The sequence below is a fragment of the Penaeus chinensis genome, chromosome 10 (genome assembly GCF_019202785.1).
Source record: "Penaeus chinensis breed Huanghai No. 1 chromosome 10, ASM1920278v2, whole genome shotgun sequence".
NCBI classification, from domain to species: domain Eukaryota; kingdom Metazoa; phylum Arthropoda; class Malacostraca; order Decapoda; family Penaeidae; genus Penaeus; species Penaeus chinensis.
Genome location: NC_061828.1, coordinates 26490901 through 26510554, shown reverse-complemented (window position 1 = coordinate 26510554; position 19654 = coordinate 26490901). Strand labels below are relative to the sequence as shown.

At 35.3% G+C, this 19654-nt stretch overlaps 2 protein-coding genes across 2 annotated transcripts in view; both read right to left on the bottom strand.

Annotated features, from left to right (window-relative positions):
• Positions 1-668: 668 nt before the first annotated feature.
• LOC125029700 (GPI mannosyltransferase 2-like) lies at positions 669-10260 on the bottom strand. The gene is made up of 7 exons (XM_047619774.1): positions 10078-10260; positions 8702-9312; positions 8227-8371; positions 7325-7483; positions 6967-7080; positions 6672-6839; positions 669-5457 (listed from the first exon to the last, which is right to left on the bottom strand). The coding sequence occupies exons 1-7, from the start codon at positions 10150-10152 to the stop codon at positions 5185-5187; spliced, it is 1545 nt and encodes a 514-aa protein (XP_047475730.1). The 5' UTR covers positions 10153-10260; the 3' UTR covers positions 669-5184.
• Positions 10261-15935: 5675 nt separating this feature from the next.
• LOC125029673 overlaps positions 15936-19654 on the bottom strand; it is a 71053-nt gene continuing 67334 nt past the window's right edge. The window contains 4 exon segments of the mRNA XM_047619724.1: positions 15936-18095; positions 18693-18850; positions 18963-19184; positions 19366-19599. Of these exon segments, the coding sequence (XP_047475680.1) occupies positions 17966-18095; positions 18693-18850; positions 18963-19184; positions 19366-19599 (744 nt within the window). The 3' untranslated portion in view covers positions 15936-17965.

Here is a 19654-nt window from a genome sequence, read left to right as displayed (position 1 = left end):
TATGCATTCATTTTCTCTCTTATTCTCTCTTCCTCTCATTTTTATCCTGTTTCTCTCTCTCACTCTGTCTGTCTGTCTGTCTCCCTCCTTCCTACCCACTTTCCCTTCTACTCTTCCTCTCCCTCCCTTTTTCCTCTCCTTTTTCTGTGGCATTTACTGTCTTCAATTTTGTTGCTCCACATTTTGATTACTGTGAAGAGAACAAGACTTACAGTTCATGGTGCATAATATTGAGGTCTACAAATCTCAATGATAAGAACTTCTTTTAGTAAAAGATGAATCTTTAATTCCTTTATGCAGCTGGGTGGGACAGTGGGGTTGCATAAATGCTGTAAAAAATGCAGTAGTAATGAATAAGGTCTTTGTGACATATTTTTCAGTTTTAAAAATCAAGATATCATTTATCCCTGTGGCCAAGATTTGAATTTACTTGCATCTATCTATATTTTGCTGAACTCTTTATTAGTGTAAGCTATTTAATATGCACATATTGCATGCATATACAGAGACAGAGACAGACATAGAGACAAACAAATGATGCTTTAATGTACATCATTAAGTTTAAGAGAGGTACTGTGAGGACAGCAAAATCATTTTTATGTATTGTAACGCTGCAAATGTATTTCGAGCAGGAGAAATCCTTGGTTAGTGTATAAAAACAATCAATATGAAGGTATACTATTTATTTTTCAATGATTAATAAACAGTAGAATTTCACATCTAAATGTAGTAGTTCACCCTAAAATCTTAAAAAAGTCATTTGAACTTTCATTTTATGTGCATCTCTTATAAAAGGTATGTGTGAGATATATGAAAAATTAAATAAAAAGTACAAATATAAACAACGTCTTAACATAGCATTCTGTAGCACACTTGTTAGCACAAATTGAGAAGTTGCCAGTTCAGCCATTTCTTAATTTACTGCATAATAATGAAAGTTTTTTTTTAAATATACCATTGTATGTTCTATAGATCAATTCATATATAAAATGTAAATAATGGAGAGAAGACATAAGAACATAGCTAAACATAAATGGGAAGTGCATTTAAAAGTACCTTTACTAGAAAAATCAGTGACCTTAGTTACAAGATATTTAAAATGGATGGTTATCAATGGATAATAATAATGAAATAAAGTCCTCAGTAAAGTTAATTAATGTTACAGACCATGCACATACTTAGAAGTTAAGAGTGGTACACCAGCTTCATTAATATGAGAAAAGTGTATGCCTGGATACTAAAACTGACACTACTATTATTATTTATATTTTACCTTTTTCATAGAGATAAGGTGCACAACATATTACCTATTGTGCATTTCCACCCAACAGTAGTTTGACTTTTTTCAATGACTTGAACAGTTTGACTTACTGTAACTCTCAAAGGTTGTGACAACTATTATAAACTTTGGCTACAGGATGTGATAAATGCTGAAGCATAAAAACTAAATAAGTATTCTAGAAAATGTAATACTGTTAGTATGTATAAAACAGTAATTAATGAAAGATGTTGAACAGATTAAACCTAACTCTAGTGGCAATCTTAGTAGCCTTAGATATTACACTTTGTTCATCTTCAGGCATCAGACCTTTCTTAGCATCATTAACCTTTTATCTGCTTTTCCTATTTTACAGAGTAATCTCTAAAATCTTAGTTTTATGAGTAAATTGTTGAAACTGTTCTTATGGAACTTCTAGAGCATTCTGTTTTCATGTTCATCTGCCCATTAATGAAGTAGTTTTCATTTTAAAAAACATTAATTCCGATGTCAAATCAGGACTGTGCTGGAAGATAATAAGGAATTGCTTATCTTAAAATCATTTAAGGTTATACACATTAGTGTTTGTATATTCCTTTGTTTGTGTAGAAAAGGAAAGCTGATAAAAAACTTTTGTGATTTCTCTCTGTATTTTCTATCTTGGAATGTAAAACTGATTTTAAAAATCACAACTTGAATGAAAAAAGCATCTATTTGCAATTTTCATACATTCATTTAACCCACTGTTGCCAATTATGAGATGTATGTACATGCCAGGCCTATAATGTCTTTAGTTTATTAATTGTACTTACAGATTGATGGGTCCACATTGTCACTAAGGAGTCGATTAATATCTATCTGGCCTGTTCACCATTTTCCTTCATTTTCAGAAATATTCTTTCTTAATATTGCTATTTGTATTGTTAATTACATTATAACAATCATGATGTCACTAATAATAATAACATCATTAATATTAATTAATTAATATCAATTCAATATTTTTGGTGTGCATCTATTCTTGCCCTAATGAGCCAAAACCAAAAGCTGGTTGGTAAGAAACACAGCATGTGTGGTGAGCCAGCTCCATGTTGTGCACCCAAAACATTTGTTCACCTTTTTGGCTCTTGCTGTGGTAGTTCAAGAGCTATAGTCCCTCAAATGTGGGATTACAGCATTTGTCTCAAATGCTGAAAATAAATGTATGCCATAGCCATATGTGCATAGAGCAAGGTAAATATATACTCCCTGAGCGAAAATTTACATGAGAAGTCATATACGGCTACTTATTGACTCCTTGGTGGTTGAACACTTGAAGAGCAATCTATGAATAAACACAATTCATAAAACAAAGTCAGTGGGCATTACATATACCTTGTGGCAAGTTATTATATTTTTTTTTAATATGTAATGAGTTATAAGGTCTTTGACCTTATACTAAATTGTCAACACATCTCTATGACATTTTATTTGGTTCTACAGAATGGTTAATGGTTAAAGGAAAATAAATGTGCTAGACATCTAAGGTCATGTAGCACTATAAAAAGATAGTGAAAGGTGGTTGAGTTAGTGATTAGTTGTCAAAGCTGGGCAAAGGAATCAGCGAGTGAATGGGCTAAGGTTAGGTAAGATGATGTAAAGGGGTTAGATCAAGTGAAGGATGTATATGCGTTTGAGGAAGGAAAACAGGTTGTCAAAGCAGAGAGTGTTAGATTCTGTAAGGATGTATGATAAGTTGGGAGGTTAGTGAAGGGAGGAAAGGCGGGGGAAAGCAGAGGTACGGGCTGCATCAAAACATGGGCATGACAACAGAATATGTGGAACTAAAAGAGGGACATTACATAGGGAACATAGGGGTGGATGGGATTGTGACATTAGATGGGAGTGTGTTAGACGAGTGTGGCCAATGCGTAAGCGGGCGAGAGCCGTCTCCCAACATCTGTTCCGCTTCTACAGAATAATAATAATAATAATAAAATCTAGAAATGTTGTAATCTGTTGTTTTTCTGTTAGCCATAATCAAAACTTTTTTCAGCATATTTTATTTGTAATACTAATGGATTATCTGTCTTTTTTATATTCTCATAAATTACCTCTGTTGCTTTATTATATATTCTATTCCACAGTTATTCCTAACATCAGCTCCATCATGTGATTATCTTTTAAATGCGATAATATCAAAATAGCATTCAAATAAATCTTGCAAAATATTTCCTGAGTAACAGGAATCTTTTACCTCTATTCCTGATTTCAGAAACAAAAGCTGATATTTGAGTTTCATATTAAACTGACATGTGATTTTTTTTTACTTTGCTGCCTAAAGGGGACTGTCTGGAAAGGTATAGGTGAAACAGAGCTAAGAGCAGTTCTATGCCTGGGCATGCCTAGAAAACCCCTCTGCAAAAAATATGTTGCAATTATTTTTCCTCTCCTGAATAATGTGTATCATCACAATTATCTGTTCGCAGTTTTTCACTCATTTTCATACTTTTGTTCATTCTTATGGTTCCCACAGCATGGATATGGATTAGAATATGTACAAAAACTAAAGGAAAGACCCAAACAAAACCAGTAGGAAATTCAATTGTTAGAGCCACTGCATGCTTGAAATATGGCCTGCGCGTGGCTGCCTGGAGATTTGTGTTATGAAGTTTATATGATTTTATATTTAATAATTGCATCTAAGGAATTCCATAAATGTGGATTTCTAGAATAGGTCTTTTCACATTTCGTTTTATACAAGAAATAAAATTACAATTTAGTATTATGCAATAAAAAATAAGAATAAGAGTAACAAAGAAAAATGCCTTAAATTATCATTTTCTCATGATTAACTTTTGGAAGCAAGGGAGGTTCCAACAACACTATCTCGATGTCAAAGCTCTTTCTTTTGTTAGAAAGAGAATCCAAATGCAATCAAATTATTAAAAAAAAAAAAAAAATCTTTTTTGAAAAAAGAGAAGTACAGAGATGAAACGTATTCATGTTGACATATGTAGAAAAGGTATGAATGAGAATGAATATCCTTATAATGATGTATTTAACGGTTTCAAATATATCATGTATTTCTGATGAAGATATATTCAAAACCAGTTACCCGGTACCTCTCTTGTATTTTCTAAAGAAATAAAGAGGCAATTGTTTTTGCATTTTTTAGAAAAAACATTGTCTAAAGAACTAAAAGGAAATGACAAAATTGGTGGCAAGGATTAGCAGACTTTATGATATTACTGTCATGTCCTTCTGAGCAATGGTGTACGAGTTATTCACCCTACAAAAATTTTAGGAAATTTTCCTGCATCTGAAAGGGGTAAATTATCCCGCTGGAGAGTTAACTTTAAGAAATATAGCTCAAAAGAAGCACAACTCTATAATCTACAATTAATTTTAAAATCACCTTATTACCTCAATCACCTTATTATTATTATATTTAGGTAAAAAAAATTGGGAACATTTGGGCATATTGTTAGACAGTCCCATTAAGACAACAATAAAACCATGTAGTTTATCCAGCAACATGCAATTTCCATCCCTATATGGATAAGTTTTAAACACAGAAACCAATGCCAAAATATTCTCATGTAGTGCCTGGTAATAGAATGCTGCATTAGCAATAATAATAATACAAATGAACAAAAAACAGAAACCAGCAGTTTTTGTCTCTGGCATTTGACAAATTTTACTTGAACAATTTAAATGACAAAAGTGGAATATTTTAAAGTATTAATAAAGATTCTTATATTACTGGCAGGAGTTATTTTCATTATACAAATAAGTAACAGAACAACAATGTTCAATTCAATATACATGACTAGTACATTTTCACTGAAAAGTGTCAATAAAATGAAAATTGTGCTTAGAAATATTTAACAATATGGTACATTACTTTTACATGACTAGCAGGAATGTTTCCCCATATGCCTTCCTTAAGTCCAAGGTAAAAAGTTTGAATAAAGAACTACACCAACAAGTGAATACAGCAGAAAGTAGGAAATAATGAACTGACCCCAGAATGTCTTTGGAAACTCTGAGAGTAATGATACTTGAGAGAAGCTGTTTAGGTTGGCAGGAGTCTCAGCATGGACAATCAGATTCTTCTTTGATGATTTTTCATTTACATTTTTGGGTTGGTCAGTCAGCATGTGTGCAGCAAACCAATACACAACTGGGCAACTAGAGCACAGCAGTCTTGTTGTTACCTGTGGGAAAACCAAAATAACCCCATAAAAAAGCTGCTTCACAATAAGGAGAAACCATTAATTCACAGGGAGAGAAAACCAGGAAGACCAAAAACAAAATATGAAGAAAACATCAAAGATATAACAGGATTAAGTATTGTTGAAATGATAAGAAATGCAAAGGGAAGGAAAAGTTTAAGGAACTTTTACAGAAGTGCCATGGCAGATCACCCTAATGATCCATCCATTCAATTGAAGATGTTTATTCCACTCTTTTTACAGGAAATTAGAGAGAGAGAGAGAGAGAGAGAGAGAGAGAGAGAGAGAGAGAGAGAGAGAGAGAGAGAGAGAGAGAGAGAGAGAGAGAGAGAGAGAGAGAGAGAGAGAGAAATGGAGAGAGAGAGAGAAATGGAGAGAGAGAGAGAGAGAGAGAGAGAGAGAGAGAGAGAGAGAGAGAGAGAGAGAGAGAGAGAGAGAGAGAGAGAGAGAGAGAGATGGAGAGAGAGAGAGAGAGAGTGAGAGTGAGAGAGTGAGAGAGTGAGAGAGTGAGAGAGTGAGAGAGTGAGAGAGAGAGAGAGAGAGAGAGAGAGAGAGAGAGAGAGAGAGAGAGAGAGAGAGAGAGAGAGAGAGAGAGAGAGAGAGAGAGAGAGAGAGAGAGAGAGAGAGAGAGAGAGAGAGAGAGAGAGAGAGAGAGAGAGAGAGAGAATGGAGAGAGAGAGAGAGAGAAATGGAGAGAGAGAGAGAGAAATGGAGAGAGAGAGAGAGAAATGGAGAGAGAGAGAGAGAAATGGAGAGAGAGAGAGAGAAATGGAGAGAGAGAGAGAGAAATGGAGAGAGAGAGAGAGAAATGGAGAGAGAGAGAAATGGAGAGAGAGAGAGAGAGAAATGGAGAGAGAGAGAGAGAGAGAAATGGAGAGAGAGAGAGAGAGAGAGAGAGAAATGGAGAAAGAGAGAGAGAAATGGAGAGAGAGAGAGAGAGAAATGGAGAGAGAGAAATGGAGAGAGAGAGAGAGAGAGTGAGAGAGAGAAATGGAGAGAGAGAGAGAGTGAGAGAGCGAAATGGAGAGAGAGAGTGAGAGAGCGAAATGGAGAGAGAGAGTGAGAGTGAGAGTGAGAGTGAGAGTGAGAGTGAGAGAGAGAGTGAGTGTGTGTGAGAGTGTGAACATGTATCTTTATGCACATGGATCTGGAAGGGTTGTGGGTGGGTTGTGTTGTTTATTCTAACTTTCACTTACTTGGACATGGATACAGAGTACGCAGAAAGCACACAGGCTGAGAGAGTGGGCTGTGTAAACAAACACACGCCAGGAGTTGATGCCTTCCTCAGGCCATGTTAGGGCTTGCTTTCTCCGACTCGAAGGCTTATCTCCCACTGGCTGAGGAATTCCCAGACCCCAGCATACCTGTAATGATATACATTATTAATCTCATCATCATCATCATCATAGAAACTAAAAACAGCTTATCAATTTCTTCAATTTAATTGATAACATCACATATTTCAGAAAAAAAGATGGGGTATAAGATTACCTGTGGGTTATCTACCATGTACAGAGCTGCATGACAAATAACAATCATGACAACTGGTAGAGCCAGCATGAAGTTAGGAACTTGACGGACTTCGTAATATCGAAGAAGTCCAACCTGATGAGCAAAAACAATCTATTAACTTTTTAAATTTCAATAGTCTCTAAGTTGTACATTATTCAGATAACTCTAAAACACAGATATCCCCTCTTTCCTTGAATCTTTACTTTCCCCTCAAAATTCCATAATCTGTGACAAAATCTAATTAGAATTAGAAATATATCTCCAATCTTCTGAAGTACACAATATTTGTACACTTAAAAAGTATATATCCTAGAGATATAATACAGTTGAAGCCTACCTCCCAATATTTGTCCTGCACATATGAATAGGCAATGGGTGGTGTGTTATCACACCATTCTGCTTCACCCATAACTGGTGAATGCAAGAAGTTTGCGCGCACATACATTTCTAGATGTGGAGCCAGAGTTGATGAAGTTCCATCCTTATGACAGTATGTCTGAAAACACAATGTAAACAGTATTATTACACAACTGCTAAATTGTACATTAGAAAGTTAAGTATACAGAATTGTCAATAATAATTTTAGACCATTTGAAAAGTCTGCTGCCTATCAGAATAATTATCTCTTTGTGTATACATGTCTATTAATAAAAATACTCTTCAACATTAGTACCAGCTTTTACAATATTAATACAAAATAAAAGCATATAGCTGTCATCCAGAAAAAGGGCAAAGCTAACTGCTTTTAACCTATGTCCTTTGAAATCCGTATTTTACTAAGCAACAATCTTTGTTGGAAAATAAAAGCTAATGTAGTTGTGTCTAATTACTAAAAAACTCACAATACACACAAAATACTTTTAGTGAATCTAGACCATTGCACCCATTATACTTCGTAGCAATAATACATGCAATGTGTATTTCTAGCATAACAAGATATATATCAAATAAAATCATCATAAAAACTATAAGAATGGAAATAATCACTCATGAGATCTCCCTTTATCTTTCAAATTGGTAAATTTACTACTTATGTCAATTTCTGGAAACAATAGAGGGAACAAACTGAAGCTTTTTGTCTGTCTCCAGAACTTTGTTAACCTGTAGCCTGCTATTTGCATCTTCCACACAAGCCTTGCATGAATATTCAGTTGGTATGCTTGAAAATGCATGCCATTCTGAGAAGTGATTGCGTGTAACAATGATAACCTGTTAAAGTATAAAAATGTAATGACTTACAAAATAGCACCAGGTCTGGAAGATGACAAATGGAAGGACAACCAGGAAACATCCAATGAAGAGTGGAATGAGTGTATAGTTGAAGGTAAGGATCACTACTATCAGCAGAGACAGCTGCCCTGATTCTGTTGTTGCATTTCGAATCCTGAAAGAAATACCAATATCATTACTGAAAACAGTATCTTCATAGCCTTTCAGTGTGTAATCACATTTTCCATCTACAACCCGACAAAAATAATAATGATGAATAAAAGAAAAGATACAAGTACATTCATGTAAGCAGAAAATGCTCAAGGAAAATGTCCACTGTCAATTTAACAAAAATTACAAGCATCACATGTAAAAAATACACATACAACATTTTAGAAAAATATTCACTGTTAAACTTATATACACTAATAAAAATCAGTAGCATCAAACCACATAATTATCAATTCTATGCAAAACATTCCTTCAACTACATAAAATTACTTACTTGTAGTAATAATTTGAACAATCCAGAAGCTTCCTGTAGAGGATGAACCCAATATTGACGAGCCCATTTGATCTACCAGCAGAGGCGAGTCCAAAAGGCAATGCCGCAACTGAAGTGCTTCTTTTTTCATTTGTTAATAATGCCGAAAATGTAAGGAATGCAAACAATCCTTCAGAGTATGGGGCTGTGAAAAATATGCTTGCAGGATTGATACAAAACAGCAATGCTGCTCGGTATGCAAGTATCTCATTTTTCAGCACCACTAAACTCAATCTATGAAAAACAGCTGCAGTCTTGATAAATAAGTAGAAATTCAATAATACTGCAGAAATCAGTAAAATACTGTGATAGCTACAAACAAACTGCAGAGGAATACCAATGATATGTGCTAGATACCGCACTGCCAGGGGAAATAGTGGGAAGAAAGCCAGAGTGTTTTCATGTGTATAACCGTACTGAGCAATGTGGAGAAAATATTGAGCATCCCAACGCACTAAACCACCTAAGAGGAACTGCACTATTTCATCCCCCCATGTGGACTTCATCTCTGGGTCTTGTGGGGAGACAAATGCATCTGCCTGGTGATCTGGGATAATCAGATTTGATATAACCTGTAAACAGAAAATATATATTCTGTAATATCAGTGTGTGAAGGTATATATATATATATATATATATATATATATATATATATATATATATATATATATATATAGTGTGTATATTGTGTTCAATTAACCTACTGTATACAGACAGCACACATCACATAAACAGTTCACAAGTACTTAAATGTGATGTAATTATTAGCAACTTCTGTAACAAGATATTATCACAGGATATAACTAGCTTAGTTTACTACCAGATAAACCCATACAACTCCTGAGCCCTGGTACAGTCTAGGATGCTGAGTATATTGGTCAAAATTACAGTAAACATCAGGTACTATTTTAAATGACACCTAACATAAAAACAAAAGAATCTGGCCATTTCAACTAAGAAAACATAACATACCATGACACTTTTCTTTTATACCATTTCCTTTATAGACAAATAATAAAGAGAGAGTATGTAACCCTCAAACTTTCTAGGAGCTCTATAATAGTAGCGACAATAGTACCACACGGGTTTAGCGGGGGACATTAAGTGAATCAATAAGAACTGAACTTGGTCATGTTGTGGCGATTGACCCTACTATCGAGTCAATTTGAGTTTGATTCGCCATGAGCCTAACGTAGTGTTCACCCGAAAATCGCTGTTAGGCGTCATTTCTAAATTTACCAAGTTATTTACTCAGTTTAGCATTATTGATCATCTGGTAATTGTAAACGTTAGCAGTATATGGCTCGGTGCTCTTTATTGATTTCCTGGAGACATACCTGCAGTAGTATAGTTACCAGTCGCGTATAAATGGCAAAATTGCGAACTTTCTCACTTAATGTGTAAGTAGTCATGTTTAGGCTCTTCAGAGTGTAAGTTCTTATAGATTCTAGTAACAAAAATCAGTTTTCTTGTATTCTGATAGGCATTAGCGAGCCCCTTCCGCTGGCTGCTCCGCCCAACAATCACAACAAACGAGTCTTATTGGCAGGTTGGAATTTTGATTATGCATGTCCTTCAAATGATAACTTTTCATCCTAAAAGTCTTTTTTCTTATTAGAATTTTAAAATATTTGTAAATTTATAAAACATATATGGGAATGTAAGTCTGAGATATAGAAGTGTGCCAAAATCTCCACCACTACATGACACTGATCTATCGGATTGAGTTGATCGGTTACTCTGCCAAGTTATAAATACAAGCGAACCGACGTCGCGCGAAGGGACGACCCCCTTCGCTGTGCTAAGCACGGCAGGAGTTGTCTTTAATGTCTGCGCGAGTTTACAGCTGGAAGAAGGACGTAAAGTCCAACTTTGCATTGGGTTAGATGATTAGCACCACTTTTACTAATATCTTCATGGCCTCCGTTATCTACATGGGTTGATATTATAAAACATTAGTTATCAATACATAATCATACACACGTGCAAAGATACACACACACGCACGTGCGTGCGTGCGTGCGTGCGTGTGAATTGAAGCACGGCTATTAATACAAAAGGACCATTAATCCGAGTCAAATGTAGACTCCAGATGATTCGACAAAATACGCTTCGATTTTATCTTCTGACGGTGGATCTAGTCTGTCTCGTAACGTTGCGGGTTACTGTTCCTTCCATACTGATGTTCATTAATGAGTGAATGTGCGATATATGTACAATACAATGTAAGTAAATAAATAAAAACAGAGAAATATGAAGCTAGTCCTGACACTTATTTTTATTTTTATGCTTGTTTTTCTGCTCAGACACTGATAATAATGCATCTGCTCTCGCCCTATTCTGTAAATGACAAGGAAGGTCAGACAAATCAAATTCGGTGCCATTCTGTAGGGATCTTACTGCGTCTGAGTTGTTGATCATTTCACTGGGGGTAGGAACGGCCACTTCCACACAAGACCCACAAACTGCTTAAAAAAATATTTCTGATTTTTTTTTTCTGTCTCTTTATAGGCAGTTCCTACGGTCTGTAATATAGTTATAAAAATAAATAAGTATTATCGCCCTGCATTTCACTTTCATTCCCATACATAGATTTTTTACTGATAATATCAGAAAACTGTATTACTAATAATTACAGTATGTAGACTGGTCAATGTTCTGATAATAATCAACCTGCATCTTTATTTCACTGCTGGTGATAATCACATTATCAACTTATTCACAGTATGATGGTTGGTACTTTTCCCCTTTAGTCTCACTTACATGAATACTATTACTTTCCTCATCTTCTCTTTCACTTATATGAGTTATGCTACCTCCTAGGTCATACTGTGACCCCTAAAATTGTCTATACACACATCGGAATCACTGTCATTATCAGGCTCATTGTGATCACGTTTGAAATCTTGTTCCATGTTGGAACTTGCAGAGACGGGGCACTGGAGTCAAGGCATCGTCATTTGATAAAAAACATAGGGCTGTCTGGCGAGCGTCTCATCGACAGTGATATGTACCTTGCAATAGCACTGTAATGAATTTGTAAGTGTGTGTGATAACAAGGATGATAATAACAATTATAGTAAAATAAGTTCAGGTTATGTGACAAAAAATCCATCCATGTACATTGTATATATATATATATATATATATATATATATATATATATAACTTATTGAATAAATATATATATGTATCTACTTATCTATCTATCTATCTATATATCTATCTATCTATCTATCTATATTTATATTATATATAGGATATATATAATATAAATAAGATATATTTATATATATATGTATATATATAATGTATATTTATAGTATATATGTAATATAATGTATATAATACACAGACATATATTTGCATTTATATATATATATATATATATATATATATATATATATATAAATGTGTGTTTGTGTGTGTGTGTGTGTGTGTGTGTGTGTGTGTGTGTTTGTGTGTGTGTGTGTGTTTGTGTGTGTGTGTCTGTTTGTGTGTGTGTGTGTGTTTATAATAGCAATATCATAATAAGATATATTGTTAAGTCAGTCTAATGAAAGTCAGGAGAACAGTGTTTCGGCTTTTTAGAATTAAGAGCAATAACTTTACCTGGGCTTTTCTTATATACCAATACAAATTTGCCTATCATAGAGAAACCCGATTCAAAATCAACCGCCCTTATATACAGTACACATACTAAACATCTATACACTCTGGGGACATGTCGCCGGCTTTAGAAGGCCTTGAGAAACCTTACAGCTCGTGAGTGCAGAAAAAAAAAAATGTTATAAATTATTAGATAACGATTGCTTATCATAAGGTCTCCACGAGCATGCTTTAAAATGATCGAATCGAAAACCATAAGCACAAGTTCATAAAATTCTTTATTTCATTGTTCTTAACTGTTTTAACGCCAGCAACTTCTCTTCAATTATTTAGACTGGGCCCACAAACACCAACATCGTGTTTGCGCTCGGGGAATCCGTCGTCTCGAACCTCCAGTACCCTTTGGATCCACATGGACTCAATTGAATTGGGCCCAAGGCAAAGTTATACCACTGAAAGGCAGTTGGTTTTGTTAACTTCCAGTACAATGAAAGCTAGTTTTAGTATATCTGCATTTTCTCTTTTAAATTGTCTTCGTCGTGATTTGGCCTGACATCACAGTTCTTACCTGTGTCTTTTTCCCGAGTTGCAGGTATATACTTATCCTTCATCAAGACAACATGTCAAACATGTTAAGCCTGCCATACTTACGTACTTACCTGTCTGCAGTATTGCGGGATTTAGAATACGGCGCTCAGTAGATGACATTAGCATAGTAACGAATGTTTTTTTTTTTTTTTTTTTTTTTACTTAAGGTATTTTACATAAGCATATTTTTGTTATATCCAGCCGTTTTAATTAGCTCGAGGAAACGTTAACAAATGTAATTAGGTGAATAAGATATTCGGTTACCACACATTTAATCGCTTTTCCGTCAATTTCTGATTCATTATACGGCCCTACTCCTGGCCTTCAGACTTTGAAGATGAAATAATCACAACTTTTATTGTACAACTATACTTAAAAATAAACATACTTTCTAGGTATTAGATCTAGTAGATGCCTACCCTTCTACGAACCCCATGGCCCACAATCTGAAAATCACTGATCAGGCAAAAGCAAAGCATGGTGATTAGAGAGCCCCTATCCAAGAAAAACGAGAACAAGAACTGCTGGGAAAAACACACACTAAAAGGATTCAAGTGCAATGACGTAAAATGGGGGCAAACTGAGGAATACGCCTGTGATAGCTACTCACAGATAAGGGAATAAGTTCATCCAAGTTTCAAACGGCACGTAAAGACGGTGAAATGAGACAAATAGAGCTTCCAGAAAGCCGGAAATCCATGGCAAAAGAAAGTTGAGGACCAAGGGAATATGATGGATGTCAAAACCAAGCCAAAACTTTTGAATCTTGTGGCGAGTGAAAAGGAACTAAGCAATACTTGGAGTACAAAATCTTTACAGGGTGAATGAAACACGCGAGGGGCTCCATTTACGACGAACAAACGCACATATATCAGGCATATCTCGAGGATCCTCGACAGGTCGCTTTCTGGTCACCACACGAGCTCTGTAATTTCGAGAGACCCTTATCAGGTGGAACACTACTTCGATATCAGCAGTTCCGGCGACCTTCCTTTTGAATTCTATTAAAACATCCAAGAAGTCGTTAATAAGAGACGGTCTCCTTGAAACTGCATGCCTCTTCAGGCTTGTTTGGGTTCAAAACGGGTTACTCGGATGAATACGCTTTTGTTGCCTTGTACACCCTCTGAGAGTTCATACATCACTTCGTAGTTTCCCCCATATATCGCTGACAACATTTGTCGAACATTAAACATTTATAATGATTGTCATATACCAACTAATGCCCCAAGACGGCAAACATTTCGAAAATGATTACTTAGTATAACAATTATAGAAAACACAATGTTAGAGAAAACATGAATCTGGATCTTGTGTATCTATCTATCTATCTATCTATATATATACACACATTTACATATATAAATGTGTTTATATAAATATATGCATATATACATATATATATATATATTACACACAGACACGTATATATATATATATATATATATATATATATATATATATATATATATATAGTCACAGAACATATATAGTGATCTGCTGTCGTGAACTGTCCTCCGCACAGGTTCACCACCTGGGCAATGACGAAGAGACCTTAGAACACGCTAATTCAACCGTTATTGCTCGTAAGCATTTCCCATGCTGTTATTCTGGTGTTTTTATTTATAGGTATGTCTTGTTTATACTCAAAATGTTCGATAAAAAATTATCATTCTGAATCAGTAAGTGTGTTATCGCTGTTATTATCGATATTCAAGTGTCTTCTCTCTTCTCACGAACAACTGTATATAAGGTTTCTTCACCACGAAACCATCATGTGACCATATATTCTATTGCCTATCTACCTACATTTTCATATGAATATCTGTTGTCCTGTGGTTTTGCACATAAATTCTACATATAATTTTCGTGGAAAACCATTCCTGTAATTTGCATGGCTATGTAAACTCTTAATTTCCTCAAGATTTTAACCTACAATCCACCCTCTATTCCGAATCCTTTACACGTTGCTTCCAGTCGTTTCCTAATCATTATGAGTTCGTGTTGATATTGTAACTCCCTGAGATATGGCATTATGTCTTCTGTCTGGTACTGTTGTTCTCGTTTGTTGTCCTCAGAACCAAACACCCCGTGCTGAAGCCCACTGCAGACTTTGACTCTCAGATCACCACGTCGCTGCCCTCGCCGCTGATCCCTGGCGCGCCATGTCTCACTTGCTCCGTTAACGGACGTCTTCGCATCACCTACCGACGCCCTTCGGTCCTCTACCGTACGTCGCTGCATCTCGCCTCACTCACCCCACCTGCTGCCCTGTACTGGTGACCCTGGCTAGAATAGTCCTGCCTTGCCTGGTGAATCTCGTGGCGCTATCACCATGCCGTTCTTCCTCTCACGAGATGACGAATCCTTCCCCCGACGACGTGATCTTTGAAAACCTCACTCTCACGAGTCTCCGCTTAATCCTCGTCCTCCACACATTATTACAACATTTATTAAGCAGCAGTCTGAAGTCTAAATATGGCAGATATGGCATTTATATACTACTATACAGTCACAAACAGCAGATAACCTATCCATAACACTTGAAGCTACTTTAGGGAAATGGAATAAATGAGGGTGAATATCCTCACATAAAAACAATACACGTATTTCTGATGAAGACTGTCGAAACCCGTTAATACATCTCTTCTGCTGTTAAGACATTCACATGAAGACTGAACAATGAATGAACAATGAAGACCGTTCACTTGTAGTCACATTGACATCATGTCAATGTGACTACAAGTAATGTAAGGTTGAATATGTACGCTAGTTCTTTAATATTTTTGTATTGCCCTTAAATTTGTTTGACGTTTATGCGTTCGTAGATTTATTATCATATGTCAAACTGTTTTCTGTTTTCTGTTTTGTGGCCCTCATTTCTGTTCATCAGTTATACAAAATGTCTCTCCTAGTATCTAATTTTATTTCATTTATGATGTTCGGATTGCCCATATAATATTTTACTATTCTGTGGATAAAATAAAAATAATGCACAATAGATTCAATAAATTTATTAAAGATATAATTATTTGACAATTTCACATGGCAAATGCCAAGAGATAGATTTTTATATACATTGATGAATGGTTAATTACAGTTTCATTATTACAAAAAAAGAAATTATTTTTAGGTTTGCAGCTGACAAAGAATTAGGTGTTGCCAAATGCTTGGGATATACTTAGGTTAATATAAATATTTTCATCTTACACAAATATCTATGGTGTAGCTACCAAAATTTGAGCATAAGTAGATTCTACAGGAGTGCTCTTGAAGAACAAGAGAAAGATCAAACAGATGAAACAACGGAAGATGGCAATCTGCCAAGACTAGTGAGACTTAGAAAAAAATGTGATTGTTTGATGCTTTGTGCCTCAATATCTTAATTGCACGATAAGGAATTTAAACTGTTTAGTCTTGATATCACTCAAAGAGACCAACACAGCAGGAAATCCTAGAGTAAGACTAAAACTTTATTTTCTCATAATACTGGTTAGAAAAGTAAATATAGTTTCTCTGTGTGTAAGAGTGTTTTTTTTGGCAAATGAGAAACAGTAAGTGCAACACTTGAGAAATATTTGCTCTCCTAAAAAGACAACGGTGCAGATTTTTTTACTTGCATAAGATTATATACCCCTTGATGCTCATCATGAAATAACAAAAGACTTTATTTATAGATAACACTACCTTTCATATTTTCCTGACCTAACTGAATTTTCATTTTTCAATTTTAGGGAGTTCATATGATATATCTGCTCAAGGCTGAAATACCATAGTAATTACATTCAATTACAATCATATATGAAGTATAGATCAGATCATATAAATGGGTCTCAGTAAACCGTTACATGACAATTTCCAGAATATCCAAAGCTACATTCGTGCTTACTCTAAAAATACAGAAGATAGATTCAGGCATTGATACAGTGCATACTAATGCCTCAGTATAGAGAAGATAATTCAAATAACATTTCATGTTATTATTTTTGTAGGTCTTATCTTAGCCAAGATAAATAATTCACATGCTAGCCCATGTGAGTAATACATTCACAGTGATGAATATAACTACAGAGGCAAGTTTTCTAATAATACTTTCATCACTTTCCCAGCAAACCTCCATGAATGATTGGAGGGAGGAAGTGAGAAAAAAGTATTCAATTGTGCATAGTTTCTATCTCTTTTACTTTACAGATATGGAGAAATAGTCATGTAAGAGTTTTTTTTAAGTAGGTTTTACAATAAACTGTCCTAGAAACAGTGAAATCAGAATAACAGTGAGTAACAACATAATTTACATATGAATAGTTTCCTCTGAAATACAGTCAGATACAGTCAGTGGATCAAACGTGAGACATTTCAGGCAGTGGATTTACCTTTGTGTTTAATTACAAAATTCTGAGTGCATTCCCATGTGTTTAATTACAAAATAATTATTTCATCTGCACATAATAAACAAAATATACATACAGAAAAAGTACATACAGAAACTCTCTCATTAATGTGTGATAGAAAGCTTATTTGGAAAGACAGTGGAGATGCTTGCAATAGTTATCTTAATTTCAATTATGAAGTATAAAAGAGTAAGTAGTTGTACCAGAAAGAAAAGAAAAGAAAGAGAGAGAGAGAGAGAGAGAGAGAGAGAGAGAGAGAGAGAGAGAGAGAGAGAGAGAGAGAGAGAGAGAGAGAGAGAGAGAGAGAGAGAGAGAGAGAGAGAGAGAGAGAGAGAGAGAGAGAGAGAGAGAGAGGAGAAAATAGAGACAATGATACTTGATCAAGTGACCGCATGTTCAAACTGATCACATTTGACTGGAGTTCACAATCTCTGAAATACTGTACACTGGTAATCTTAAGCAATCGCACTAATGTTAATAATCTCAAACTATGCTACATTACAGCAACCATGAGCCTTATGCTAGATTACTTTAAGCCTAATTTTCCATTAACCGTAATGGGAAAATTACCCCAAATCAATCCATAGCTAAGACTCATCATAGCTAGTCACGCAACATATGAGAAATGAGGTAGGGTTTATAGGTAGGGCTCTGTCCAGTATTTATAAACTCCGCCAGAGCCAGGCGTCTCTTCCAGTGTGGAGAGGGTGGTGAATGCTGCGCGGAGCTTGTTGCGATGCTTGATGTCCCGGGGCTTCAGCATAGACCTGAAAGTGATGATATTGTTTTTAAGGTAACTTCCAGTATATTTATTTTTCTTAAATGAGGTGTATCAGCTGAGGATAACGGGTGGCAAAGATATAGAAACTCGTCAATTTGAGAGTTTAGTACACATATGGGCTTGCTTGTCTATAAGTATTCTTTGACCAATTCCCTGGAAATGTTCATTAGATGTTTTGTTTGTTTAAATTTTCATCTATAACATAAGCATCTTTATGTTTACATTAATGCACTCTATGTGAAAATATCAATGCTGATGTTATTGATGAAAGTTTAAAGTAACAAAACAATTTCAGGCAATTGATCTGAGAACACCTTGGCACGAACACACCTTCATATGTACAGTACAGAAATACTTGTAATAATAAGCTTGGAGTTAATTCCCTACTCTGATAGAGAGAAATATTCAGTAATAAAAAGATGAGCCACATTATTTCTTATACAATAGTTATAAATAGCTTACTTCCTGTGTAATATTCTCAAATTCTTATATTCAACTGTTAATGTAAAACATTTATTTGCCAAAAGTATTTTTTTCTGTTAGCATGGTATTAGACAAGAAAATATAATGAGGGAAAACTAACCTATGATTAGAAAACATTCGCGTTGGAGTCAGTATTGACTTTTGGCTAAGACCAGTAGCCTCTAAGAATTTTTCATATTGTCCAGATGATATTACGATGGCAGCTGATGCGCTGTTGGCATTGTCATTCTTTGCCTCCTCTCTCATCTTGCTGTCAAGCTGTTGGAAAAAAGAGCATTCTTAATAAGTCTTTATAAAACACAATTCATTAGCATATTATATAAAATTACTCTTACATATACTATTAGAAATGAAGGTAAAACATTTGTACCTTAGTTTCAGCTCCGTCGCCGCATCTCCGCTGTTCTGAAATTGGCAGGTTTTCCTTCCCTCTGCCTCTGTCCCCATCATCATGCTCCTCCTCCAGCTCCAGAGAGTCAAGGGTGAATTCTTCGAAGTTCTCAGTCATGTGGTCCCCATCGGTTTCCATGATGAGGTTTATGTTGTGTCGAGACCGAGGTACATTCAAGGCAGTGCGTAGACTTTCAGAAAGCTGAAAACAGAGCTATTCTGTCAAATATGGACTAAATAATCATAATCATGCATAGAAAATACAAGCAGCAGTGAATACTAATGTAAGGATACTAGATTACTGCTAATGAACATTTTCATCTACATTATACACATTTGAATTATTAACTGCTTATGTTAAAGTAAATTAAGGATTTCTGTACCATTTGATTTTCAGAAGCAGATGAATCCAAAGAATCTAAGTTTGTTTCTAGCACATTGTTTTTCCCTTCCCCAAGCAGACTGCTCTTGGATCCCGTGCTTGAAGTGTCCTTCTCATCCTTCTCCTCTGTTGACGTTTCTGATTCCTTTTCTGTGTCTTCATCCACTTCCTTAACCATGAGTCCAGAGGCAAATTCTACATTGGAATATATATGCTGGTCCTCAGGGACATCCACCTGGAGGCAAATATAGATTAGCAGTTGGTCAAACATTTATGTATATTTCAACATG

What these genes read in the sequence shown, in the direction of transcription:
- LOC125029700 (XM_047619774.1), bottom strand. Translation starts at nt 10,152, where the DNA reads ATGACTACTTACACATTAAGTGAGAAAGTTCGCAATTTTGCCATTTAT. An exon ending in TCCAGACCTGGTGCTATTTT is followed by an intron (nt 7,484 to 8,226) that starts GTAAGTCATTAC and finishes TTGTGTTTTCAG; the next exon opens with ACATACTGTCATAAGGATGG. An exon ending in TGCAGGACAAATATTGGGAG is followed by an intron (nt 7,081 to 7,324) that starts GTAGGCTTCAAC and finishes TTTGCTCATCAG; the next exon opens with GTTGGACTTCTTCGATATTA.